At 45.9% G+C, this 27,500-nt stretch overlaps 1 protein-coding gene across 1 annotated transcript in view; it reads right to left on the bottom strand.

The window, feature by feature from the left end:
* Window positions 1-27,500, bottom strand: part of LOC139761610 (protein O-mannosyl-transferase Tmtc3-like) — a 1,067,352-nt gene that overhangs the window by 220,161 nt on the left and 819,691 nt on the right. The window contains exons 10-12 of the mRNA XM_071685868.1: window positions 13,644-13,757; window positions 6,561-6,755; window positions 3,393-3,610 (exon numbers count right to left, since the gene is read on the bottom strand). Of these exons, the coding sequence (XP_071541969.1) occupies window positions 3,393-3,610; window positions 6,561-6,755; window positions 13,644-13,757 (527 nt within the window). The remainder of the gene's footprint in view (window positions 1-3,392; window positions 3,611-6,560; window positions 6,756-13,643; window positions 13,758-27,500) is intronic.

The raw sequence follows: 27,500 nt of genomic DNA on the forward strand, positions 1-27,500 counted from the left end.
GTGGTGCTCATAGATGCTTCTGTGGTGTCGACACGCTTCTGTGGTGTTGACATGCTTCTGTGGTGTTGACACGCTTCTGTGGTGTTCATAGATGCTTCAATGGCGTTGACACACTTCTGTGCTGTTCATAGATGCTTCTGTGGTGTTGACACACTTCTGTGGTGCTCATAGATGCTTTTGTGGTGTCGACACGCTTCTGTGGTGTTGACATGCTTCTGTGGTGTTGACACGCTTCTGTGGTGTTCATAGATGCTTCAATGGCGTTGACACACTTCTGTGCTGTTCATAGATGCTTCTGTGGTGTTGACACACTTCTGTGGTGCTCATAGATGCTTCTGTGGTGTTGACACACTTCTGTGGTGTTCATAGATGCTTCTGTGGTGTTCATGGGTGGTTCTGTGGTGCTCATAGATGCCTCTGTGGTGTTGACACACGTTTGTGGTGTTCATAGATGCTTCTGTGGAGTTGACACGCTTCTGTGGTGTTGACACACTTCTGTGGTGTTCATAGATGCTTCTGTGGAGTTGACATGCTTCTGTAGTGTTGACACACTTCTGTGGTGTTCATAGATGCTTCTGTGATGTTGACGTGGGACGTAGACGGTACGGTTCAAACGGTGTTGCGGTGATGGTGTTGTGTGGCACTAACTGTGGTGTTGACATGTGGTTTTGTGGTGTGGTACTGGCATGTGGTGATGACCTGTACAAATGACAAGTGTGGTGGTTGTGGTGGTGGTGTGAATATATAACGGTCACGCCTGGTGCTGGAGGTGTGTGGGTCAACACTGCCATCACCACACAAAACCAGCAGCAGCAGCAGCAGCTCCGACACCACCAGTCATCACAGAAAACGGTGACTTGGCTCAAGACAACGAAGCCACGGCAAAAATATTAAACGAATTCTGATTTCATTTTTTTTTATTTCTTTTTGTGGGAGGCATCTGTATGTACGATCGAAGACACAAGCCATGTCCCCGAATCCAGTTTCACCGATAAGGAAAGGGAACAGTCTTCATCAAACTGACTTAAGAGCTGAGGTCATACTTACAGCAATATATGGAATGAAAATAAACAAAACGGCAGGACGTGATAAGGTCAAATCCGAGAAAACAGATGAAAGAAGCGAAAGATATGATAACTAAGCCTTGGTCCGCCCTTATTAAGTCACTTGCTACAGGAAAACTTCCAGATGAACTTGTGCCCACGTAACACCGATATTTTTAAAAGAGCTAACGAGTCAGTCTCAAGAAATTAGCGTTCTGTTAGTTGGAAAACTTATGGAAACCATCATTCGAGACAGGATTGTGGACCATATAGAGGACCACCAATGAGACCATTCTCATCATGGTCTTCGACGAAAGCGGTTCATATTTAACACATCTGCTCGATTTCTTTAACGATATACGTCAACATGTGTGAAGGAAGTAAAGCAACATGCGTGAAGGAAGTAAAGCAACATGCGTGAAGGAAGTAAAGCAGTCGGTGCTATCTGATTAAGACTTTCAAAAAGCTTTTGCTAAGGTTCCGCATCAAAGATTATATGCATAAAAGCTTGAGAGAGAGAGAGAGAGAGAGAGAGAGAGAGAGAGAGAGAGAGAGAAGAGTTCTCACTTGTTGCCGTGGGCGGCCTACCAGACCAGATCCCCCCCAGCCAACTAGAGTGCTCTCACTTGTTGCCGTGGGAGGCCTACCGGACCAGACCCTCCCTCCGACAACTAGTGCTCTCATTGTTGCCGTGGGAGGCCTACCAGACCAGATCCCCCCCAGCCAACTAGAGTGCTCTTACTTGTTGCCGTGGGAGGCCTACCAGACCAGACCCTTCCCCCGCCAACTAGAGTGCTCTCACTTGTTGCCGTGGGCGGCCTACCAGACCAGATCCCCCCTCCACCAACTAGTGCTCTCACTTGTTGCCGTGGGAGGCCTACCAGACCAGACCCTCCCTCCACCAACTAGTGCTCTCACTTGTTGCCGTGGGAGGCCTACCAGTCCAGACCCTCCCTCTACCAACTAGTGCTCTCATTTGTTGCCGTGGGCGGCCTACCAGACCAGATCCCCCCCAGCCAACTAGAGTGCTCTCACTTGTTGCCGTGGGAGGCCTACCAGACCAGACCCTCCCCCCGCCAACTAGAGTGCTCTCACTTGTTGCCGTGGGAGGCCTACCAGACCAGACCCTCCCCCCGCCAACTAGTGCTCTCATTGTTGCCGTGGGAGGCCTACCAGACCAGACCCTCCCCCCGCCAACTAGAGTGCTCTCACTTGTTGCCGTGGGAGGCCTACCAGACCAGACCCTCCCTCTACCAACTAGTGCTCTCATTGTTGCCGTGGGCGGCCTACCAGACCAGACCCTCCCTCCACCAACTAGTGCTCTCATTGTTGCCGTGGGCGGCCTACCAGACCAGATCCCCCACCAACTTGAGCGCTCACTTGTTGCCGCGGGAGGCCTACCAGACCAGATCCCCCCCTCCCCTCCCACCAATAGTATCCATCTATCACTGACACGCGGAAGAGGCTTTGGACACGCTGGCTACGTCCCCTCCCCACAATCATCCTTTCCGCCAATAATATGACAAAACCCAAAGGCAAAACGACACCACACAAACCACGGCGGGCTTTAAGCTGCACAGACAACCACCTTAGAAACAGGTCTTTGACGGGTGTCCCCCAACGCTGTGTGCGTGCGTAGATTCCCACTGTAAACACAACCTGACCAAAATACGACAACCGACCCTTTTTACTTTCTTCTGGACACGGAAAATATGTGCGCGCGTGTGTAAGGCTGGATGTCCCGCAACCTTGAAGACCCTCAGAGTTTAAACATACTCCAGTATTATGAGAAAAGGATAATTTCTCAAGCGTTAATGGATAAAAATATGTAAATCAACACCCACACCCATATATATATATATATATATATATATATATATATATATATATATATATATATATATACACGAACAAAGTGCATAGGAACGCGCACCCTCATAGAACACACAAACCTCCAACAGCCAGGATCGAACCCGGGACCCCTGTGCCACAGGCGGGAATGCTAACCACTAGGCTATGGGCCTGGCTAATAGGGAAATAACTATTCGAATACTATGTACTCGAACACCCTTCGTCTCACGTTGGTGAGCGACGGGGTCTACACCGGTCATTTCCCATCAGGCTCACACAGCCAGCCACCAGACAGCGTTTTACCGGACCCAACTGTACAAGGCGGAGGTATATGAACACGAACACAGTGCATATCTCACCGATGCTCTCAAGCGATGCAGTCCAATGCTCCGTTTTCTCTGCGGATGTCTCCGAGGTAGGGGGGAGGGAAAACACTTACCTGTTCATCATGATGAGGAGGTCACCGAGGTTGATGTAGGGGGGAGGGAAAACACTTACCTGTTCATCTTGATGAGGATGTCACCGCGGTTGATGTAGGCCTGCGTGTAGTCTGCTCTCATGCTGATGGCCTGGCGGTAGAGGGCGTCCGCCTCCTCCAACCGCGTCTCGTTCCTGGCGATGAGGTTGGCCAGGTTCAAGAAGACGTTCAGGTGGTTGGGGGCGATCCTGGCCTGGTAGCTCTCGCCTGGCTTGGCCTTGGGCAACAGCGACTTGGCCTGTCGGAGGAGGGAGGGAAGGGAAAATGAAGATGAGAAATCACCACAACACACTCGACTCATCCCAATGGCTCCCAACACTAGATTTTTTGGGGCGCCCGAAGTAACTTCTATCAAAAACTAAGATGTTGCTATCAAAGGCCACTCATGATGGTCCACACACTCGACTCCCAATGGCTCCCAACACTAGGTTTGTTGTGGGGCGCCCCGAAGTAACTTCTATCAAAAACTAAGATGTTGCTATCAAAGGCCACTCATGATGGTCCACACACCTGACTTCCAATGGCTCCCAACACTAGGTTTGTTGTGGGGCGCCCCGAAGTAACTTCTATCAAACTAAGATGTTCCTATCAAAGGCCACGCGTGATAGTCCACACACTTGACTCCCAATGGCTCCCAACACTAGGTTTGTTGAGGCGGCCCGAAGTAACTTCTATCAAAAACTAAGATGTTCCTATCAAAGGCCACTCGTGTTAGTCCACAGCGCCACAGGAGTATATGAGATGAGGACCCTCACCAGGTGAGGCGAAAGAAGGACAGAGGAATATCGTCTCTTTTTACTTCAGGTCATGGCCAACATGGCACGAGCGAATGACAATGCTCCCACCGAAGGCCAGACACATGAAAGTTTAAGACACAAAGGTGTATATCAATCAGGGCTACGCAAGTTTCTGTAGACCTGGCTGCTCAGGGAAGGAAAGAATGCATGAAGTGGTGGAAGACAAACGGAGGGAGAGGACTCTGCAGTTTACCTGTTCCTGGAGTGACCGCTCCACACACCCCACACACAAACTGTGGGAAGCAGTGGGCCAAACGCGCTTCCCACACCCCACACACAAGCTGTGGGAAGCAGCGGGCCAAACGCGCTTCCCACACCCCACACACAAGCTGTGGGAAGCAGCGGGAACTCTGCATAACTGGGCTTAATAATTCTTACAACACACTGGCAAGGGGTGTGTGTGTGTGTGTGTGTGTGTGTGTGTGTGTGTGTGTGTGTGTGTGTGTAACTGGTCGTGCTAAGAGCCTCCTTTTCCATGGGCTTCTACCGCTCCTCCAAGGGCGCGCCACACACTCAGCAGCTGGGGCAGGAAGAACTCATTTGAAGCGAGGAAATTCACTAACGAGACTGCAATCTGTCTAGTCAAAACTGACGATGGTACAGCCTAGCCAAAGGTGACTTTTCATTCGTGGCCTAACCAAAAGCAGCTGTGAAAGGAGGGAGTCGAGAGCATGTGTGAATAAAAGCAAGTCGAGAGCATGTGTGAATAAAAGCAAAGTTATTATAGGTTTACCAGGGTAAATGGACAGTATGTTGAGGTGTGAGCTAGAAAGGAGGAAAATCAGGAGACAGTAAGGTGTTCCAGACACCTGGGAGTAAACATGGCAGCGAATGGAACCTTGGAAGCGAAAGCGAGTCATAGGGTGGGTCAGGGGGCGAAGGTTCTGGATGCAATGAAGAATGTGATGGAAGAGAGGTCGTTATCTGGGATGACGAAAATGACTGTTTGAATGCACGGTAGTCCCACCAATGGTGTAAGGGATGCGAGGCATGGGCTACAGATGAAGATGTGCTGAGGAGGGTGGATGTGTTGGAGAAGAAATGTATGTGGATAATATGTGGAGTGCGGTGGTTTGACTGGGTAAGTAAAGACAGGGTAAGGAAGAGATGTGGTAACAGGAGTTTGGTCGAAAGAGCTGAAAGGGTGGGCTGAAATGGCCTGGACATGTGGAGGGAATAATTGATGGGGTTGAGTAAGGGGATATACGTGTCAGAAGTGGAGGGGAGAAAAAGGGGTTGACCAAATTGGAGACAGAGCGGTGGGGTGGAAAAAAAGATTTTGAGTGATCGGGTTCCTGCATATGCTCGAGGATGAAAGGCGTGCATGGGAAAGAGTGTGAATTTGAACCACGAGGTATACAGGGGGTTCACTTGCTGTCCATGAACTGAACCAGGGAATAGAATGGATGCGAGCGAACGCAGCCTTTCTTCATCTATTCCTGGCGATACCCCACCTCCGACGTGGGGAAACGGTGACCAAGTATCGATTGAAACAAAGAACAGTCTTTTCAGAGAACTCCCGCTTCTAAGGGAATCCATTCTGACCCTGCTACTGAGTGTGGCGCAGCAGTGGAGATGCAACATCGAGCAACCTCAAAGCATCACTCGTACATGAGAGTTCCTTAACATTAAACACATCCACAGATGAAGCTCAAACCATGAGCAAGATCCCTCACACACACACACACACACACACACACACACACACACACACACATACACACACACACACAAACACACACATACATACACACACCACACAAAGACACACACACACACAGACACACACACACACACACACATACACACACACACAAAGACACAGACACACACACACACAGACACACCACACAGACACAAAGACACACACACACAGACACAGACACAGACACACACACAACATAGACACACCACACAGACACAAAGACACACACAGACACACATAGACACACATACCACACACAGACACACACCTCTCTCTCTCTCTCTCTCTCTCTCTCTCTCTCTCTCACACACACACACACACACACAAACACACACCACATACATACACCTCTCTCTCTCTCTCTCTCTCTCTCTCTCTCTCTCTCTCTCTCTCTCTCTCTCTCTCACACACACACACACACACACACACAGACACAAAGACACACACACCACACACAGACACCTCTCTCTCTCTCTCTCTCTCTCTCTCTCTCTCTCTCTCTCTCTCTCTCACACACACACACACCCATACACACACACAGACACACACACACACCCATACACACACCACACAAAGACACACACACCACACACAGACACCTCTCTCTCTCTCTCTCTCTCTCTCTCTCTCTCTCTCTCTCTCTCTCTCTCTCTCACACACACACACACACACATGCCGACCCTCACCTTCAAGTACGCCTGCTCGGCGTCGGAGAACAGCTTAAGGTTGTTGTAAGTTCTGCCCACGTTGATGTGCGCCCCGATGTCGTCCTCCTGCACCGTCACCGCCGCCTGGAAGTACTTGAGGGCCTCGGCGAAGCGCCCCTGGGACTCGAGCGCGTGACCCACGTTGTTGAAGAGCTTGGCGTTCCGCTGGTTCACCTGCGTGTACGCAAACAACACCGTCAGCATCAGCATAATGAGTGTAAACAACACCGTCAGCATCAGCATAGTGAGAGTAAACAACACCAGCATCAGCATAATGAGAGTAAACAACAGCATCATCAGCATAATGAGAGTAAACAACAGCATCAGCATAATGAGTGTAAACAACACCGTCAGCATCAGCATAATGAGAGTAAACAACACCGTCAGCATCAGCATAATGAGTGTAAACAACACCAGCATCAGCATAATGAGTAAACAACACCAGCATCAGCATAATGAGTGTAAACAACACCGTCAGCATCAGCATAGTGAGAGTAAACAACACCGTCAGCATCAGCATAATGAGAGTAAACAACACCGTCAGCATCATGAGAGTAAACAACACCAGCATCAGCATAATGAGAGTAAACAACACCAGCATCAGCATCATGAGAGTAAACAACACCATCTGCATAATGAGTGTAAACAACACCGTCAGCATCAGCATAATGAGAGTAAACAACACCGTCAGCATCAGCATAATGAGAGTAAACAACACCAGCATCAGCATAATGAGTGTAAACAACACCGTCAGCATCAGCATAATGAGAGTAAACAACACCGTCAGCATCAACATAATGAGAGTAAACAACACCGTCAGCATCAGCATAATGAGAGTAAACAACACCGTCAGCATCAGCATAATGAGAGTAAACAACACCAGCATCAGCATAGTGAGAGTCAACAACACCAGCATCAGCATACTAACAGTAAACAACACCGTCGACATCAGCATCAGCATAATGAGAGTAAACAACACCGTCAGCATCAGCATAATGAGAGTAAACAACACCAGCATCAGCATACTAACAGTAAACAACACCGTCGACATCAGCATCAGCATAATGAGAGTAAACACGGGATGAGAAAAAAGGCTAGAAGCAAACACTAATGTTATTTTTTTTTCCTAAAGAAATCATTTCATTCTCTACGAAGTGATGAAAAGTAACAATTAATGTCCCCAAGTCATTGGGATGGACTTCATGGGCTAAACGAAACCATTAAAAAGATTTCGGTCTGTGTTTCAGACGAATGAGACCACTTCACAAAAAACAAAACGAAACAAAAATGGGAGAAAAGAAGTGTTTTCTCGTCACTGAAACAGTACTAAGGATGGACAACAGGAAGTGTTTTTTCTCGTCACTGAAACTGTACTAAGGATGTATCATATTGCATGCAATACCCTACTCCACCACAGGTCCCAGGCAAAAAAAGAGCCTAAACTCCCTGGAATACAACGCCACTGGCATCTGGAACAAGGAGAAGACCAACCCAGAGAGAACACAACATCTAAAGAAACCCCTCTGCCAAAAACCTAGATTCACGTCCACATCCTCCCTCCCCTTCCCTCGTCCATTAAACCGTACCATTCTTCAGCATCAACAATATGACGAAGCAGCTCAACACACAACGAATAACACCCTCGAAATACGGTCCGACTTATAGAAACTCCACAGCACTAACTACAACATGGTCAACACTTACGTACCTTCCTATGCCCCACCTCCACATGCCCCTCCCGATATCCATCCTCCACCCCCAAACAAACTGCTAAATCGGACCAGCGTACCCAACATTTATCTCGGTGGAGATTTCACTGCCTGCCATTCCGCAAGGCTCGTCGCTGTCACAATCCAAATTCCCGAGATGCACTAGTCATAAATACCTGCTGCAACCTTTAAATACCCTCGCACTAGGCAACCAACCAACCAGACTCCTAACTCAACATCTCCAGCACTATCTTCGGCTTACCACAACCACACTTATGAACCACCTGGAACTCACGAACCATCTGGAACTCACTGTAAGAACTGTCCACTAAACCACCTCTCCATCCCAGTAACACACCATCTGGCCCTGTCCATCAAACCACCTGTCCATCCCAGAAACACTCCATCTGGCCCTGTCCATCAAACCACCTGTCCATCCCAGTAACACTCCATCTGGCCCTGTCCATCAAACCACCTGTCCATCCCAGTAACACTCCATCTGGCCCACACAATCCACACAAACCCCTCAATAAACACGTATACAAATACAGAAGAGCAGGTCGGCCAGCCTCCACACAAGATATGGCTACAGAACTCCCCAACACTATAGCCCCGTTATTCCATACCTCAATCACGCGTGTCTCACGCTATGCCAACACTTCCAACCAAGCCAGAGTACGAATGATCCAAAGACGCCGGTGAAGACGTGACACCAAGTTCATCCACAAATAACCTTATACACTAAGTGAGATTAATGGGATGCAAGCACCGTGTTGACATCCGGAGAACTTATCCGTTCTGCCGACAGGGGGCACCACGCTCGTTCAAACCAAAGGGGAGACGAGCGTAATATATTTACATAGAGGGATACGTGAGACATAGTATGATACATGAGGATAAATAACATAAACTTCCTCAAGCCATTGAAAAAAAAATACTATAAGGACATAGAAGTAAATATAACTCACAATTCTGCCCACAAGGTACACATCTGATTAAACAATGTAACCAGCTCAGACATCACTCCTTCTCGTCGACAGAAATCATAGGGCTAATCCAAACTCTAATACCATCGCTATTCTAAGCACAGAGAGACAAAATGAAAGCTGGCACTCCTCCCTTTAACACGGTGGGAGGTAAGACCCACAGCGACCAACTTCAGCGCACGTTAACGAAGATCCACCACACAGCAATCCACCTCCTACACATGAAACACTCCAGACCCTTTCCAACAACATCTCCCTTTTCATTGCGAATATAAACATACTCATGAGACACTACTCAAAAATCAGTCGCGACCCAACCTCACTTCTAAACAAGAAGGTCATTAAAAACCTATTCAGATTTCATCCACACAAAGATCTCCACACATTCTCCACTCCCACTGATACAAACAGTTTTTCAAAACCTATAAGAACTTTACTGCTTCAGGCTGTGACAACATATCAAACTTTCACGTAACACACTTTGTCCCATTTGGATGGAGTGATAAGAGAGGTGAAATCAAAACTAGGGAGATGGAGTGTAGTGGTGAAGTATAGTGGTCAGTGACAACCATGTATGTGGATGATACTGTGTTCTTCGCTGAGAGTGAAGAGGGGTTGCAGAGAGGAGTAATTGCGTTTTATGATGTTTGTAACCGTAGGCGACTCAAGGGAAATGCGAGTAAAAGTAAAGTAATGGTGTTTGAAAGGAAAGAGCTTAGGTATAGATTTTACAAAGTCCTATACAGAGAAAGATTTTAAGTGTAGTAAGTAAACTATGTTACAGATATGGGGAAGAAGAACTGTTAGAGGTGATAGAATTGAGTGTTTAGGAGCTATCTTGGGTAAATTAGGTGATATGGAAAGAGGGTGGAAGACCCAACGAGTCCCTTAATAGAATATTGAAGGGTACAGGAGTACATATGGAAGTGACAAACGGATTGAGGGATAGCATAGTTCTTCCAACCCTAACCTATGCAGCCAAAACATGGACATGAAATGAGTTGCAGATGTAAAAAATCCATGCTGGGGAAATGACCTATTTGTTCCAGTAAACTGTTCTGTGAAATGTTCATGTATTTGTCCTCAAAAAATCGTGGGGCATATCCTTCATAATGGAGTGTTAATCATTGGCACATTTGAACAAAATGAAAAAGAACAAAAAATCTGATAACTGATAGCTAGCTTTCACAGAGGAATGTGAAATCCATGTAAACTGTGCATAAATGATTCATCTTAATGCAAAGAAATTGTTGTACATCCTCATATTTCACTCATGGACTGAAATGAAATACTAACAATTACTGACGTGTTACCTAAGTTTCATTAAAGGTATTTCAGTCTAGACAGATTAAAACCATGACGATACAAAAAATTTAATTTTCTAGGTCTATAATTACATAATGAAAATGATTTCACCGATTTTTCAGTGTCTGGGTAAACATTTCCCTAATTACTTTACAAATAAAGTATTTCAACACTCCATTACTGTAATATTTACTCTGAACACAACAATCACTACAAATTGTATCTAGAAATCATGAATCGTAACATACACAGTTACTCATTCCTGAGGATGGGTGGGGGGAGACTTTTGATCTTTAAAAATCATATCCAATTCTAAACGTTTAAGCAAAGCCTTGACCAAGAGAGTCAAGGCAACTGGACCGGTGAAAAGAAAAGTGGTGAAAGGCTTGTTTTAAGATAAAATGTGGCAAGGTTGCTGTAGTGGATGTTACGACAGTGGAATTTCTTATGAAAGGTGGTGACTATGTTGTTACTTAATCATGTAGGATTTTCAGTGTAGTTTGGGTCATGATGAGGTGCCTGAGAACTGGGCAAATGGCAATTTAGTATAAATACAAGGAGTATGAAGATGGATGAGAGAGTGGTAATTGAGAGGGTAGTGGCATACATAGAGCATCAGACTGGGGGAGTGGTAGAGGATGTGTGGATCAGGTGTTTGCTTTGAAGAATGTACGTGAAAACACTAAGAGAAACAGAAGAATTTGTATGTTGCATTTATAGATCTGGAAACAAAATATGACAGGGATGATATAGATGCTTTATGGGTGGTGTTACAAATTCATGGTGTGGGAAGAAAGCAGTGAAAAGTTTTTATTAAGAGAGTAAGACGTGTGTGAGTAAATGCAGGCAAGGGTGAATGGTTATAGGTGAAGGTGGGTTTGCAGCAGGGTTGTGATGTTACAATCATTGTTTAATCTGGTTATGGATGGGACAGTGAGGGACATGAATGCAAGGGCTCTGGGGAGAGGGGTAGGTATTCAATCAATCAAGGTTGAGCAGCTTGGGAGGTGACTAAGTTATTGTTTGCTGATGACACTGTGAAGATGATTTCTGAGTTTGGAAGTGCATGTGTGAAAGAAGAAAGTTCAAGAGTAAATATGACGAAAATCTAGTTATTAGGTTTAATAGTACCGGAGACAGGTAAGTTAGGGTGTGACTCTGAATGGTGAAATAAATATAATGGAAGTGAAAGGTTCAGATACCGGAGAGGTGGACATTGCGTAAATAGAACCATGAGGGCTGAAGAGAGTCTTAGGGTAGATGAAGGGGCATAAGTCCTAGATACACTGAGCAAAATGTAGAAAGAGAGATCTACACAATATTGGATAACACCAGCCTCACTACCAACTCAAGCCATTATCTCAACATTTTTTTAGTAAGTTTCCATTAAATATTGTCTAACTCAAGAGATGTGTGTAGTAAGATGCTATAAAGCTAAGCTGCTGCATGCAAATTACATACTTAGGAGTAAGATACAGGAAATGAGCACTCAAGAGCAGAACCCTTCCCCTTGTATAATGTTGTTTGAATAGCGACATTTCACACAGTAACATGTTTTAAGGATAACAACATTTATGTAATGCATATATGAAAAGATAATAAGAGTTGCTACCAAACACAAATAACTGCTACTATTACCCAAATCTAGGTGTAATCAAACCTTTGGACTGGGATCCCATACGACATCTTAAGGCTTCTTCCTAACAATAACAGCTCAATAAATTTCATACTTTTAAGATAACATAAGGGCTGAGTTATGATACCTGTACAGTTAGATTTCATAGACATTTCCGTAGCAATGGTCCATATCACAGTTACAAAGCTCCACTTCCCAATTTATGATACTACTGTGTAGTATCTATGGATATATCCACTCTGAGTCTAGCTTTCTCACTGATGTTTTCTTATCTAACACAAACTCAAGCACTACATGATCCCTTTTTTCAAGTGGTGTTATACCTATACTCTCATTTTACATATACTATGTGCAAAGATATGAGCCAGTAATGACTGTGTATCAGCCCCTTTGATTCTGATATGCTCAGTTACACATTGATTCAGGAAATGTTTTCGCATACACTAAGAAATTGTGTTTCCTGACAATTTTCATGAGAATCGACATTTTCCCAGCTATTTTACAAATGAGTTCTCCTTAGATCAAAACTTTACCATCTCTGATAAGTGCCCATTACATTGGTTCATGTAACAAGCTGATTCATTCCTTCACACTAATCTTGAATATTTTTTGGTTCATTTACAAGATTTGGAGGATCATACAGTATGAACTCTCTGCAATTCTCTCAAACAGTTTCCATACAGCTCATTATTACTTACACAAGTAATACTTTCCTTCTTCATTTACTTTATGCCTTGCAAAATGTGCCTCTGCCTCTAATTTTCCCTTTTTCCTGTCACTTTCCTTTCTCTATCCCACTTGCCCATCCCATCTCCTTCCTTGAATACCCGACAATGCTGACATGACCTATGGGAGAGATCGGAAGGTAATTAAGCAACTTCTGACAAGGCACCTCAGGGGAGGTGGGTTCTACATGCCTCACACGAAACACACTCCTACTCCAAACTCTCGACTGAGACAGCTGATCAATAGTTACTGTACGGGCATATGTAACATAAGTGCTTAATTGGGAAAACAAAGCAATGATAATATTTCTCATACTGTATACCTGATGTTACCCATTAAAAAGTTTGGAATGATGGAACAAACAATGGCAGAAATGTTGCTAACATGAAAAGAAAAAGGTGAACCACACAACTTACAAAACAATCATACATATAAAGCAAATATCATGAGTTACGTCCTTTTCAACACATAACCTCCTCTTGTTACAGCTAATGGCAAGCAACAATCCTCAATACCAGCCTCCAATACTGCCCCTCAATATCTTACTCAAACAGTGACCTCTCAGCACCTGCCCCAAAGTTGCTTACTCAACTCCTACCTCTAACATTGCTCCCTCTCACCTAATCCAACCTCCCCCCCATCTCTAACCTCCAACACTAACCACAGCCTTATGAAGATCAACAACATTGAGTTCCCATACCTTAAGTCCAGCAGTGAAGATGGTATACTCATCCTTCCAGTCAGCATTGCGGATGTGGGTCTTGACGGCATGGACAGCAAGGAGCCCCAGCAATGCCAACCAAACGTACTTCTTCTGTTGTCTGTAAAGGATAAGGATCATGGGTTAAAATCAGTATGGGGCAAAAAGAAAAATATGAAGACAATTGCAAGAAGTAAGAAACAATTAATAAAACATTTAAGGAAGTATGAACTATGTCATAAATGACCATGAAGCACCATCTGAAATGAGCAGAAATCACATTAAATATCTCCAGAGTGCGAGAAGCACATTATCATCTGCAAGGAGTACACATTAACTGACAACACAAACATATTTAAGATTATGAAGTTATGCAAAAATGAAAGGCATTGCAAGGAGGACAAAAAATATGCTACTCATCTTCAGAGGCAAGAAACACATCTGAATAAACCTTACAGCATCGCAAGTCAATTGAAATATGGTAAGAAGGTCACACTCAACACATACCTCTACCCTAAGACTGATGGAATAGGGTTTTCCATACCAATATACATAAAAGAAACACCTGTGATGGAGCTTCCAAGGATATGGCAACAGCACCCCTACATTATGGGATGTATATCATCCTTTATCTGTATCATCTACCAAACACAGCATCCTTCAACCTGGTCAAGCAATTGTGATGTATAGGCTGCATATCTTATTCTCATGTTGAAATCATAACACTGAAGAGCCTCATGCAATCTTTGCCTGGCCATAGCCAAACCAGAACAGTAAGCTCTTTCAGAGTTTTGAGATCAATTATGAGGAAGTGAGGGACTATGAGTGCCTTGGATTCCCATAAACGGGATTCTTGAGCTATGACAACTACAATTTTTCTCTGGCAGAGGCAACCACAAAGGCAAAGACTCCTACATGAATATGTTTGCAGATGATGAAAAGGTCATGAAGTGAAAAACACAGACGACTAACTCAGCTTACAATGGGACCTAAATAGACTCCAAAGTTGGTGTGAAACATGGCTGATGAAATAAGGATGGGGCAAGCAAAAGATGGCCTCAGTAAGGAATCTGTGCAAGAACGACTTTGGGACTTGAAAACGTCCCTAACCTGTAGCCAGACTCTCACATCAGGAGAAAAGTGAAAAAAAAATATACATATATATTTTTTTTAGCAGAAACAAGAATAATATTCAAGTATACGGATAAGGAAATATTTAGCAAGCTACACATAGCTTCAATAAGGCCAGATCTAGGATATGCTTCTCGGGTTTGGTTACTAAACATAAAGAAGCAAATAGAGCTAGTAGATTAAAAAGGTTCAAAGGAAGGCAGTACATATGATACCAGACTTAAGACGGCTAAGTTACATGGAAAAGCTGGAGTCTAAAAATTTTCACACCTTAGAAATGATAAGAGTGAGGGGTGACCCGATCACAACCTTTAAGTTTTTAAAAGAGATCGATAACATGAACATTGAACAGTTCTTTGAGAATCATGGATACAGAGCAACATAACATGAAACTTGAAATGATGTAAATAAATATCTTTATAGTTTGAAATGGGTGGACGAAAGGAAAAGAATGACTGAGGATATGGATAACGCAGAATACATACACGAATTTAAAGGGTTGTATGATAGTGGAGAAAATTCAAGAACGTAAAACTCCCTACCAGTATAGTACAAACTGATAGATAGGTAATTACAATATCAATTAGTAATATCTAGCAAGCTGTTCATATATGATGCTAAATCTACAATATGCTTATCAAGTTTAGTTACTGTGCCTAAAGAGGCACAAAGACCTGAAAGAGAAGGCCCAGAGGAGAGCAACAAAGATGGTACCAGACATAAAAGAGCTAAGTTATAGGGAAAGGTTAAAGGCTTCACATTTGCCCATCTTGGAAGAGAGATGAGAGAGGAGTGACCTGATCACAACCTTTAAGATTCTAAAACAGACCAATAACGTATACAGTAACCTGTTCTTCAACAGATGTAGGGGTAAAGTAACTGGAGGATACAACATGAAGGTAAGTACGAAACTTACAGAAAAACAGAAGCACTTTTATGGTATCAGAGTTGACGTTGAATAGAAAAGAATGATTGAGTACATGGTTAATGCAGAAAGCAAGCATAAATCTAAGAAAGTGAATGACAGTAGAGAAGTTTCAAGAGATGCGGCCCCATAATGGCAAAACTCCTTTCCTGTACAGTAGGTACAGTAGACACACATACATACAAGTGTGAAGGACATTTCAGAAGAGCCTTCTAAAAACGAGTTGAGGTCACTACCTGGGTGCCACAGAGTTCTGTTCTGGGACTATTTTTCTCTTTTGATCTTTGTCAGTGACTAGCCAGAAGGTAGAAACTCCTCCCTGAATATGAATGATGATGATGCAAAGGTCATGAAGGAAGTGAAAAGCACAAAGAATTGCATAAACTTATGAGGGGACATTGATAGACTCCAACATTGGTCTGATAAATAGTTTACGAAGTTCAACCCAAGTAAATGTAAAGTATTGAGGATGGTTCATTGCGGAAAAAAGCCTCCATATGATCATCACTGAGCAGATAATAAATTGCAGGAATCTGTGCGAGAAAGACTTGGGAGTAGACAGTGTCTCTAACCTGTCGCCAGAGTCCCATTTTTGAGAAAATAGTTAAGAAGACCAACCGTCAGCTAGCAAATATTAGAACCTGGATTCAAGTTCAAGGATATGGAAATATTCAGAAAACTGTTATCATACAGAAGGCCAAAACTTGAATATGTTTCCCAAGTTTGGTCAATGCTCCTAAAGAAGCACAAAGCTATCTGAGAAGGTCCTGAGGAGAGCAACAGAGGTAAAAGCCGAGTTACAGGGGCAACGCTAGAAGCCTTAAACTTGCTCAAAATGGTAGAAAGAAGATTGAGGGTTGACCTGATCATGACCTCTAAGCTTTTAAAACGACTGATGACACGGACAGTGAACTGTTCTTCGACAGACGTAGGTATGGAGAACACCCTACATCAACATTACAGTAATGAAGATGATAAAAATTACTTTTATAGTATAAGAGTTGTGGATGATCGGAATACAATGCATGAAGAAATTGTTAATGCAAAAATTATATGAAAAAAATCAAAAGTTGCATGATATGAGAAATTTTCAAGAGATGGGGCTTCATGAGTACAAAACTCCTTCCATGTACTGTAAAAATAGGTAATTACACAAATAGGCATCAGTGGTGTAGTGGTTACAATTACTGATCATGAGTCAACACAGGCTAACACATTTGAATGACAGACACTTAAGTTGGCCCATACCCAAGTACCTGCCTTAAAGGGTGTGTGCGTATATAAATTCATAGTGAAGAAATGGTACATATATACACAGTTGAAATAAATGGACTGGGTGACATGAGTATAAAACATTCCCTCCATAATCTGTGAACAGTAATCTCACATGCACACATAAACACACACACACAACACACAAACATCTATATGGACGATGAGGGTACGAGTCCTGGAACATCAATGTGAGAGATGACCTCTCTCTCTCTCTCTCTCTCTCTCTCTCTCTCAAAACCAATCCTCTCCAACAATCTTCTGACTCTCTCTCTCTCTCTCTCTCTCTCTCTCTCTCTCTCTCTCTCTCTCTCTCTCTCTCTCTCAAAACCAATCCTCTCCAACAATCTTCTGATCTCTCTCTCTCTCTCTCTCTCTCTCTCTCTCTCTCTCTCTCTCTCTCTCTCTCTCTCTCTCTCTCTCTCTCTCTCTCTCTCTAATGCCCATCTTTTACCCACATCGCCTTGCTTTATTTCCCTTGTCGCTACATTTCAAACAGCTCTCCACTGAGATTTCACGACGTTTTGTCTCTCTCCCCTAACACTATCCAACGCCTCGGTAACCAAACCACACTCCAGATTCAACCAATGCATTTCGAAATGGAAATCCTATTGCATTGTAATTGCAGCCGTAAATCTACTTACAAAGCATTTGCGATAGCAGTGTAAAAAAAAATTTGCACGGCACTAAAGGTCTATTATTGCATGTCAGAGCTGCTGAATAGGGGAGGGTGCGACAAAATAACTTGGCCTAATTTTAAGAAAAGAAATTATTCATGAGCCATTAATACCTATTTTATATATATATATATATATATATATATATATATATATATATATATATATATATATATATATATATATATATATATATATATATTTGCGTGTGTGGACGTGTATGTATATACATGTGTATGTGGGTGGGTTGGGCCATTCTTTCGTCTGTTTCCTTGCGCTACCTCGCTAACGCGGGAGACAGCGACAAAGCAAAATAAATAAATAAATAAATAATATATACATATATATATATATATATATATATATATATATATATATATATATATATATATATATATATATATATATGCGGAAAATAAATATAATGATCATATCGACAAGGGAGATATATAAATGAGATAGAAGACGTAGAACAGTCAGTTGACATCCAAGGAAGAGACGTGGTTAAGACGCCATTGGTAAACAAGTGTCCTTTCATCATTCTATTTTATTATCATGCAATTGACAGGAATGGGAACTGTTTACAACTTTTGACTATGACAAAGCTATCCAGTTTGTATAGACCTTCACCAATATCAATGGTGCAATTCTTTGTGCATTTAATGATAGAAGATTCATTGGTATTTCTCGTCTTCTATCTCATTCTTGTATCTCCCTCAGATATGGTAAACTCGTAGGTTAACCCTTACACAAACACGGTATTCCAGTATGGTACCCCTTACATCAACATGGTATATATGAATATTCCTTGCTCTAACACGGTACACTTAGGGTACCTCCCTACCATTAACACGGTACGTAGTACCCAATACACTAACAATGGGACATTCGTAAGGTAACCCCTACCATTAACACGGTACGTAATACCCAATACACTAACAATGGGACATTTCGTAAGGTACCCCCTACCATTAACACGGTACATAATACCCAATACACTAACAATGGGACATTCGTAAGGTACCCCCTACCATTAACACGGTACATAATACCCAATACACTAACAATGGGACATTTCGTAAGGTACCCCCTACCATTAACACGGTACATAATACCCAATACACTAACAATGGGACATTCGTAAGGTTGCCCCCTACCATTAACACGGTACATAATACCCAATACACTAACAATGGGACATTCGTAAGGTAACCCCTACCATTAACACGGTACATAGTACCCAATACACTAACAATGGGACATTTCGTAGGGTAACCCCTACCATTAACACGGTACATATACCATACACTAACAATGACACTTACCATTAACACGGTACGTAGTACCCAATACACTAACAATGGGACATTCGTAAGGTACACCCCTACCATTAACACGGTACGTAATACCCAATACACTAACAATGGGACATTCGTAAGGTAACCCCCCTACCATTAACACGGTACTTAGTCCCCAATACACTAACAATGGGACATTCGTAAGGTAACCCCTACCATTAACACGGTACGTAATACCCAATACACTAACAATGGGACATTCATAGGTTGCCCCCTACCATTAACACGGTACGTAGTCCCCAATACACTAACAATGGGACATTCGTAAGGTAACCCCCCTACCATTAACACGGTACTTAGTCCCCAATACACTAACAATGGGGCATTCGTAAGGTAACCCCTACCATTAACACGGTACATAATACCCAATACACTAACAATGGGACATTTCGTAAGGTACCTCCCTACCATTAACACGGTACATAATACCCAATACACTAACAATGGGACATTTCGTAGGGTAACCCCTACCATTAACACGGTACGTAGTCCCCAATACACTAACAATGGGACATTTCGTAGGGTAACCCCTACCATTAACACGGTACATAATACCCAATACAATGGGACATTCATAGGTTGCCCCCTACCATTAACACGGTACGTAGTCCCCAATACACTAACAATGGGGCAATCGTAAGGTAACCCTTCCACTCACAAGGCACCCTTGTTACAAACGACCCTCCCCCACCTAACCAGCGCACCGTAAATACAACAATCGAAGCCTCGTTTCTGACTAATGCATATTACCATCAACAAACATCGCACACGATCCGATACGCAATTAATCCTGCCAATCCAATCGCTGATTGGTCCCGCTAACGAGCGTTTAACTCACCCACCCCAAGTGAAAGGAGCACATTTCACCAGCGTCAAACAATCCAGTTTGTTTTCCCTCCCCCAAGAGCTGATGGTTGGTTCAACATTAGACCAATCAGCGTGCGTTTCAGCACTTAACCACTTATAGCTTCCAAGCTTAACCAATCACATGGTTCCATTGCTTGAATCAGCCAATCAGTCATCGTACTGGTTTTCAACGCGTTTTGATTTTATTTTGTACTTTGAATGTGTTGTATATCAGACTTGACGCTTGGTGTATATACATTATGAATACTCTCGTGTGTGTGTGTGTATATATATATATATATATATATATATATATATATATATATATATATTTTTTTTTTTTTTTTTTTTTCATACTATTCGCTATTTCCCGCGATAGCGAGGTAGCGTTAAGAACAGAGGACTGGGCCTTTGAGGGAATATCCTCACCTGGACCTCTTCTCTGTTCCTTCTTTTGGAGAAAAAAAAAAAAAAAAAAAAAAAAATATATATATATATATATATATATATATATATATATATATATATATATATATATTATCCCCTGGGGATAGGGGGAGAAAGAATACTTCCCACGTATTCCCTGCGTGTCGTAGAAGGCGACTAAAAGGGGAGGGAGCGGGGGGCTGGAAATCCTCCCCTCTTATTTTTTTTTTCAATTTTCCAAAAGAAGGAACAGAGAAGGAGGCCAGGTGAGGATATTCCCTCAGAGGCCTAGTCCTCTGTTCTTAACGCTACCTTGCTAATGCGGGAAATGGCCAATAGTTTGAAAGATATATATATATATATATATATATATATATATATATATATATATATATATATATATATATATATCCTAGGCCAGGTACCTATTCCATCGACCAACCCCGAGGGTTAGATGAACAGCTGGGTTGACTGTGGACACACACAACAGTGAACAATGTGTTCTGGGTGATGGAGGAAGCGAGCAGGACGCCTCTCTCCCTAGTGGTTCCTTTTCCATCCCCCTTTCTGGGCTCACACACACACACACACACACACACACACACACACACACACACACACACACACACACCCTTAAGATACCTGGCCACACAAAAGTCAACAATACCTAAAGCTAAAAGATGGTCCAAGTTTGGACTATATAGGGGTCGAGCCGATACAGAGACGCCCCTAGGGAGGCTAAAGGGCGCCTCGATCCTGAAGTGGGTGGCGGTGTAGGGTGCTGGTGGTGGCTTCTTCGCGGCCCACTCCGAGCTGCCCACCTACACAGTTCAAGGTGGTTACGTGGAGGAGAGGCCTACAGCTCCATAAGACTGGACGAGGTGTGGTGATTCATAGTAGATATAACAAAAGTGTGGGTCCACAGGATTCGAACCCAGCTACACGGGCCTCCGCGGTGTAGTGGTTAGCGTTACTGGCCCCCTCTGAGTCAGCATACGGGCCAGCCCGGGGTCTGGGACCGCATGGGTTCGAATCCTGGGCGTTGGTAGCAGGCCCACAACCCAACCTAGGTGTTCATCCTCCTCTAAGGGCTGGTCGATAGATGGGTACGTGGCTTAGGCTGGTGTGTGTGTGTGTGTGTGTGTGTGTGTGTGTGTGTGTGTGTGTGTGTAAAGACACGGTACGTATATATACAAGGTTGAGAGACGGGGCAACACGAGTGTGTACAACTCTCTCTCTCTCTCTCTCTCTCTCTCTCTCTCTCTCTCTCTCTCTCTCACACACACACACACACACACACACACACACACACATGGAGATGCCTTTCACAGTCTGGGGGGTAAAAAAGAGGCAAGGTTAGGTATCTGTTCCGCCTTCGTGCCCAACAATGTGTGCCAGGGGTGAACATCATATCCCTTTGTGCTTTACACACCGGTAATTCTGTACTGCTAAACTACCAGGGTCGCGGAACGAGGAGGAGGAGGAGGAGGAGGAGGAGGAGGAGGAGGAGGAGGAGGAGGAGGAGGAGGAGGAGGAGGAGAAGAAGGAGGAGGAGGAGAAAGAGGAAGAGGAGGAAGAGGAGGAGGAGAAAGAGGAGGAGGACGAGGAGGAGGAGGAGAAGGAGAAAGAGGAAGAGGAGGAAGAGCAGGAGGGGAAGAAAGAGGAGGAGGAGGAAGGGGAGGAGGAGGAGAAAGAGGAGTAGGAGGAAGAGGAGGAGGAGAAAGAGGAGGAACAGGAGGAGGAGAGAGAGGAGAAAGAGGAGGAAGAGGAGGAGGAGGAGGAGGAGGAGGAGGATGAGGAGGAGGAGGAGGAGGAGGAGAAGAAAAAGGAGGAGGAGGAGGAGGGATTTAAGGGTGAGGGTACTGTGCAGCGCGACCACTCGCTCGCTGTGCTAGGTTACACACGGGTCGTAACTCACTCACTGCGAGATGTCACTCAAGCATACACACCCTGTGGGACGCCACTCAAGACACACACTGGAGTAACACACCCTGTGGCACGCCACTCAAGACACACACTGGGGTAACACACCCTGTGGCACGCCACTCAAAACACACACTGGAGTAACACACCCTGTGGCACGCCACTCAAGACACACACTGGGGTAACACACCCTGTGGCACGCCACTCAAGACACACACTGGGGTAACACACCCTGTGGCACGCCACTCAAGACACACACTGGGTAACACACCCTGTGGCACGCCACTCAAAACACACACTAGGGTAACACACCCTGTGGCACGCCACTCAAAACACACACTGGGTAACACACCCTGTGGCACGCCACTCAAAACACACACTGGGGTAACACACCCTGTGGCACGCCACTCAAGACACACACTGGGGTAACACACCCTGTGGCACGCCACTCACGACACACACTGGGGTAACACACCCTGTGGCACGCCACTCAAGACACACACTGGGGTAACACACCCTGTGGCACGCCACTCACGACACACACTGGGGTAACACACCCTGTGGCACGCCACTCAAGACACACACTGGGGCAACACACCCTGTGGCACGCCACTCAAGACACACACTGGGGTAACACACCCTGTGGCACGCCACTCAAGACACACACTGGGGCAACACACCCTGTGGCACGCCACTCAAGACACACACTGGGGCAACACACCCTGTGGCACGCCACTCAAGACACACACTAGGGTAACACACCCTGTGGGACGCTACTCAAAACACACACTAGGGTAACACACCCTGTGGCACGCCACTCAAGACACACATTAAGGTAACACACCCTGTGGCACGACACTCAAAACAAACCACGTAGATACACACCTTGTGAGACAACACTCGAATCATACGCCTTTAATAACGCACGGTGAGTGTAACCCAAATAATGTTGTATACACAGAAGGACGCACTTCTGAGCTTTATCCAATCTAAGATCTATATCAATCTATCTATCTATCTATGTGTCTGTCTATCTATCTATCTGTCTATCTATCTATCTGTCAGTCTGTCTGTTTGTCTATTTATCCATCTGTCTGTCTCTCTGTCTATCTCTATCTACCTATGTCTATCTATCTACCTACCTATCTACCTATCTATATATTCCAATCCAGGTTCTTTCCTTCTTGCTTCTCAACGCTGACGCGCGCGCGTGAGCACCCGCCCGGCAATCTACAATACCAACACGACGCACGGGAAGCCAAGCTCCCCTCCCCCCGCGCACCTCAGTTCGAGTGTGTAGTTAACACTCACACTGGAGTCCAATTACCGACGGCGGATATGTTTGCCGGCTACGCCAGGTTATCAAAGGCAAGCGGCTGCCTCACTGGCGCAGATCAACATGCGGAGATCAAAGACATCCCCTCACCTCCATCCACCACCTCACCCACCCTGCGACGAAATCACACCTTAGAGCAGTCATGTTCCCTACACACTGGCGACATATCTAGCACCACTACCAGCAGCAGGCCTTCCTGGAACGTGGTCCAGCAGCAGGTCTTCCTGGAACGTGGTCCACCACCAGGTGACCAGGCCTGGAACCACCAGGGTTAGGACGTGGTCCAGCACCACCAGGCTTTCCTGGAACGTGGTCCACCACCAGGTGACCAGGCCTGGAACCACCAGGGTTAGGATGTGGTCCAGCACCAGCAGCAGCACCAGGCCTGGAACGTGGTCCAGTGCCAGGCCTGGAACGTGGTCCACTACCAGGCTTTCCTGGAACGTGGTCCACCACCAGGCCTTCCTGGAACGTGGTCCAGCACTAGGTCTTCCTGGAACGTGGTCCACCACCAGGCCTTCCTGGAACGTGGTCCAGCACCAGGCCTTCCTGGAACGTGGTCCAGCACCAGGCCTTCCTGGAACGTGGTCCAGCACCAGGTCTTCCTGGAACGTGGTCCAGCACCAGGCCTGCCTGGAACGTGGTCCAGCACCAGGCCTTCCTGGAACGTGGTCCAGCACTAGGTCTTCCTGGAACGTGGTCCAGCACTAGGTTTTCCTGGAACGTGGTCCACCACCAGGCCTTCCTGGAACGTGGTCCAGCACTAGGTCTTCCTGGAACGTGGTCCAGCACCAGGCCTGCCTGGAACGTGGTCCAGCACCAGGCCTTCCTGGAACGGGGTCCACCACCAGGCCTTCCTGGAACGTGGTCCAGCACCAGGCCTTCCTGGAACGTGGTCCACCACCAGGCCTTCCTAGAAAGTGGTCCACCACCAGGCTTGCCTGGAATGTGGTCCACCACCAGGCCTTCCTAGAACGTGGTCCAGCACCAGGCCTGCCTGGAATGTGGTTCAGCACCAGGCCTGCCTGGAACGTGGTCCACCACCAGGCCTGGAACGTGGTCCACCACCAGGCCTGGAACGTGGTCCAGCACCGGCAGCAGCATCAGATCTGGAACGTGGTCCAGCACTACCATCACCGAGCCTGGAACGTGGCCCACCATCATCAAGTGTGGACAGAATCCAACACCACCTCCAGCAGGCCTGGACCATGTTGATGTTGCCAAAGGACGAGTTTCACCAGTCCTGGAACATGGCAATGTTGCCAAAGCAAGGGTCTCAGCGGGCCTGGAACATGCTGAGGTTGCCAATGTACGAGATTCACAAGGCCTGGAACATGGTAGTGTAGCCAAAGTCCGAGATTCACAAGGCCTGGAACATGGTAGTGTAGCCAAAGTACAAGACCCACAAGGCCTGGAACATAGTAGTGTTGCCAAAGTCCGAGATTCAAAAGGCCTAGAACATGGTAGTGTTGCTAAAGTAGCTTGGAACATGGTAGTGTTGCCAAAGTCCGAGATTCACAAGGCCTAGAACATGGTAGTGTTGCCAAAGTCCGAGATTCACAAGGCCTGGAACATGGTAGTGTAGCCAAAGTACGAGACCCACAAGGCCTGGAACATAGTAGTGCTGCTAAAGTACGAGACCCACAAGGCCTGGAACATGGTAGTGTTGCCAAAGTACGAGATCCACAAGGCCTGGAACACAGTAGTGTTGCTAAAGTACGGGACCCACAAGGCCTGGAACATAGTAGTGTTGCTAAAGTACGAGACCCACAAGGCCTGGAACATAGTAGTGTTGCTAAAGTACGAGACCCACAAGGCCTAGAACATGGTAGTGTTGCCAAAGTACGAGACCTACAAGGCCTGGAACATGGTAGTGTTGCTAAAGTACGAGACCAACAAGGCCTGGAACATGGTAGTGTAGCCAAAGTACGAGACCCACAAGGCCTGGAACATGGTAGTGTTGCCAAAGTACGAGACCCACAAGGCCTGGAACATAGTAGTGTTGCTAAAGTACGAGACCCACAAGGCCTAGAACATGGTAGTGTAGCCAAAGTACGAGACCCAAAAGGCCTAGAACATGGTAGTGTTGCCAAAGTCCGAGACCCACAAGGCCTGGAACATGGTAGTGTTGCCAAAGTCCGAGATTCACAAGGCCTGGAACATGGTAGTGTAGCCAAAGTACGAGACCCACAAGGCCTGGAACATAGTAGTGCTGCTAAAGTACGAGACCCACAAGGCCTGGAACATGGTAGTGTTGCCAAAGTCCGAGACCCACAAGGCCTGGAACATGGTAGTGTTGCTAAAGTACGAGACCCACAAGGCCTAGAACATAGTAGTGTTGCCAAAGTACGAGACCCACAAGGCCTGGAACATGGTAGTGTTGCCAAAGTCCGAGACCCACAAGGCCTGGAATACAGTAGTGTTGCTAAAGTAAGAGACCGGCAAGGCCTGGAACATGGAAGTTGGATCCCTTCTTCTCCTGGTTTTACCTAAGCCTCACAACCGATGCAGTGTGAGGTGAGGAGAGAGATCAACCTTCTAAGTACGACGGTACGACCCTTGAGCATGACTGTACGACCTTTGAGCACGACACTGACCCTTGAGCATCAATGTACGACCTTTAAGCACGACACTGACCCTTGAGCATCAATGTACGACCTTTAAGCACGACACTGACCCTTGAGCATCAATGTACGACCTTTGAGCACGACTGTAAACCCTTGAGCATCAATGTACGACCTTCAAACATGACTAAGACCCTTGAACATGAAGGTACGACCTTTGTGCATGACTAAGACCCACGAGCATGATTGTACGACCTTTGAGAGCGACAGCAAACACTTGAGCATCAATAGACGACCTCTCGAGCACGAGGGTACGACCCTTACGCCCCGGGAGCACTTCAGTACGACCCCAAGGGCACATGGGTACGACCCCGCCCCGGGAGCACTCCAGTACGACCCCAAGGGCACATGGGTACGGCCCCGCCCCGGGAGCACTCCAGTACGACCCCCAGGGCACGGGCCCCGCCCCGGGAGCACTCCAGTACGACCCCCAGGGCACGGGCCCCGCCCCGGGAGCACTCCAGGTCCAGTGTTCTCAAGAGACAGTTAAAAAGTCGAATCGCCAAATTGGCACTTCACCATCTCTTCTCTCCCCTCATAGACTCAAGCTGGGAGCTTATCTTTAGAAGAAGCTGATGCTCCCCACTGAAATCGATCTCCCAAAGCGAACCCGAACCCACACAGGTAATCAGAGCCGGGTCATTTCTACCGCGGGTGACATACGTCAAAGCCAAAGAGCTCGCGCCACAACACCTCCGTCCTTTTCCCTCCGGCCGAAGAATGGCTCGGGGCGCCCCCCGCTCCCCCCTTTTTTTTTGGGGGGGGAAGTCTGGCCCCGAGACCCCCCCCCCGGGGGAAATCAAGACCCGTATGGCAATCCCCCCCATATCCTCTCTCTCTCTCTCTCTCTCTCTCTCTCTCTCTCTCTCTCTCTCTCTCTCTCTCTCTCTCTCTCTCTCTCTCTCTCTTTCATATGGCCATTCTGAGCCACAGTATGTGTGTGTGTGTGTGTGTGTGTGTGTGTGTGTGTGTGTGTGTTAGGTTAAGGGGGGGAGGGAGGGGGGACCTGTCAGGAACCAGCTGACACTCAACCCATGCCCCGCCGGCCGTCAGCACACCGTGTCAGCTGGGGGTCGTCAAGAACAGCTAAGGTCTATTTGTTTCACAGCCAGGCCTAGTCTCCTCCTTCACCCACCCATCCAAGACGCTGTCGTCAACCAAAAGCTGAGCTGCTGTTTCTCCGTCCAGGTTAAGCTGGAGGTAGGCTGTCTATGTACTAAGCTGCTGGAGGAAGGCTGTCTATGTACTAAGCTGCTGGAGGATGGCTGTCTTCCTGGCTGTTTGAGGCTCGCTATCTACCAGCTTGTTGAAGGCTGGCTATCTAGAAGGCTGTTTGAGG

Source organism: Panulirus ornatus, chromosome 41 (assembly GCF_036320965.1).
Source record: "Panulirus ornatus isolate Po-2019 chromosome 41, ASM3632096v1, whole genome shotgun sequence".
Taxonomy (NCBI): Eukaryota; Metazoa; Arthropoda; class Malacostraca; order Decapoda; family Palinuridae; genus Panulirus; species Panulirus ornatus.